Source organism: Momordica charantia (assembly GCF_013281855.1).
Source record: "Momordica charantia cultivar OHB3-1 chromosome 9 unlocalized genomic scaffold, Mcharantia_2.0 BLBB01000009.1, whole genome shotgun sequence".
Classification (NCBI taxonomy): Eukaryota; Viridiplantae; Streptophyta; class Magnoliopsida; order Cucurbitales; family Cucurbitaceae; genus Momordica; species Momordica charantia.
Genome location: NW_028275167.1, coordinates 21,370,718 through 21,373,226, shown reverse-complemented (window position 1 = coordinate 21,373,226; position 2,509 = coordinate 21,370,718). Strand labels below are relative to the sequence as shown.

The window sequence follows — 2,509 nt, the reverse complement described above, 5'->3', positions numbered from 1 at the left end:
ATGCACTAACGACCCCTGAGCCACTCCAAAAGCAGTTCGCGACTTTGGAAGATAAGGTAGAGGGCATGCTTCAACGCATGGCCCAAGTCCTTCGACAATTCGAGCGACAAGAGTCCGACGAAGTGCCCCTTGTCAGAGACCCGAGAAAGGGGAAGGGCCCAGTGCAAAGCGAAACCGAGGAGTCAACGAACAGTGCAGGGAGCAAGTTGCGGATAGGTGGAAATACCAGGCGACGAACCCGGATTTTCGACTCCCAAAAGATGAAAAAGCAACATAAATCCCCGACACCAAATGGGGGTAAAAGCGACCATGATGACAGAAATTCTGAGCCGGTAAGTCTCGACAAAGGCAAACCGACAGATCGGCCAGAGTCGTCGGAGAAGCGACATAACCAAAAGGAGAAGGGATTCGACCTCGAAGAACTACTGGACCAGGCCGACTGACCATTCACGGAGGAGATCATGAGAGAGAAGGTCCCTCCAAAATTCAAGCTACCCACGGTGAAACAATTCAACGGGACGACCGACCCAGTGGACCATCTAGATGCTTATCGGGAATGGATGGATATCTACGGAGTGTCGGAAGCGGTCAGGTGCTGGGTATTCTCGACTACTTTAAACGGGTTGGCCAGAATATGGTTCCGACAATTAAAACGAGGGTCAATCTCGAGTTTCAAGAGCTTGGCCAGAGCATTTGTGACCCAATTTGTAGGGGGATAGTGTCGGAGCCGACCCGTGGCCTATCTTTTAACCATTAAGCAGAGGACGACAGAGAGTCTACACGACTATGTAGCCCGGTTCAACGAGCAGAGGCTGCAGGTAGAAGGCCTTACAGACGCTGTATCTCTGCTGGCTTTCATGTCCGGCGTCAGGGATGAACATTTGTCATTTTCGTTCAGAAAGAGAACACCGAGCACCTTCTCGGAGGCGCTGAGCCGAGCTTAGAGGTACATGAGCGCTGGTGAGTTCTTTTACTCAAAAAGGGAACCAGACGGAAAGTGAACCGACCCAAAGAGGGAGAGGTCGGGAGATAAACCGCAGGGGTCGAGATGGGAGAAGAGGGATCGGAGTAGCCAGAAAGATCCACCCCGAAAATTTGAAAAATATACCCCGACCACCGTTCCACTCGAGCAAGTGCTGATGGAGATCAAAGACCAAAGGTTGCTCAAGTGGCCGGAGAGGATGAAGGCCCCGTCAACTAAGCGCAGCAAAGGCCGGTATTGCCTTTTCCACCGGGATCACAGCCATGCAACTCAGGATTGTTTTGATCTCAAGGAAGAGGTGGAAGGACTAATCTGAAGGGGTTACCTCAAAGAGTATTTAGAGGAACCTAAAGCGACACCAAATGGTGAAAGCGACAAGTCTCCCGCTCGAGAGATTCGAACTATAATGGAAGGCCCCATAGAAAGAGAATCCGAGAGAAAAAGAAAAGCATATGTACGAGAAGCTAGGACGAGTCGCAAGCAAAATGAGGTCTACCACGCGTATATTACAAACCAGCAAGTGACGATTGAGTTTTCAGAGAACGAAGCGACTCACCTCCTTCACCCTCATAACGATGCACTGGTTATCACTTTGAAGATAGCAAATGTTAAAGTACATCGAATCTTGGTGGATGGGGGCAGCTCGGCAGATATCATTTCCTGGACAGCCTATAAAGCTATGGATCTAGGAGAAAAGGTGCTTAAGAGCAGTCCAGCGCCACTGGTAGGATTTGGAGGGGAACGGGTCATCCTCGAAGGGAGGATAGAGTTGCCGGTAACGTTTGGAAGTGGGCCGAAGAGTGTCACTAAGATGGTGGACTTTTTGGTCGTTAACTACACATCCTCCTACAACGCAATACTGGGAAGACCGACGATGCATATGCTCAAAGCAATACCATCCACATATCACCAGTCCATAAAGTTCCCAACACTTGGTGGGGTAGGAGAGATTAAAGGAGAACAACGAGTGTCGCGGGAATGCTACAATACCTCAATGAGGGACAACGACAGGACTTCTACTAAGGGGGGCTGTTGACTTTTCCTTTCTTCCTTCAAATGTGGTTGTTTTTTGTTTTTCTACTTTTAGCAACATTTCTAATTGTTATTTCTTTTGTTCAATAAAGTATCCATTTATTTGGTTCTCTGTCAACTATATCTCTTAAATCCAAAACGAGATACCAAGCGACTTTTTGATAAAACACTTTGCCTCGTCTACAAGCATACTCTCAAGAGATATCGACAATACACTTGAGAGTATGGGGCAATAGGTACCGACTACGGCTACTCAACGACGTAAGCTTGGTAAATCCAATTCTACACGGTGACGGTAAAACCAGCTATAGCCGAGCAGGGCTCGGGACCGACCACTACTCGGGTCCGACCACTGTCGGCGTCGACCAAGTGCTGGGCACAAATCTACATTAGTCGACAGTTTTACGAGATAGCCTATGTTGGTCAATAGGTCTTATTTTCGACTGAACACAGCTAGGGTCTGACCACCACTCGACGCCGATCACGTGCGACGAA

The 2,509-nt window shown here is 48.7% G+C and overlaps 1 protein-coding gene across 1 annotated transcript; it reads left to right on the top strand.

Moving 5' to 3' along the window:
* Positions 1–1,388: 1,388 nt before the first annotated feature.
* Positions 1,389–2,018, top strand: LOC111022321 (uncharacterized). Its single transcript, XM_022299494.2, has one exon. It carries the CDS (start codon positions 1,389–1,391, stop codon positions 2,016–2,018), a length of 630 nt encoding a protein of 209 aa, XP_022155186.2.
* Positions 2,019–2,509: the final 491 nt, after the last annotated feature.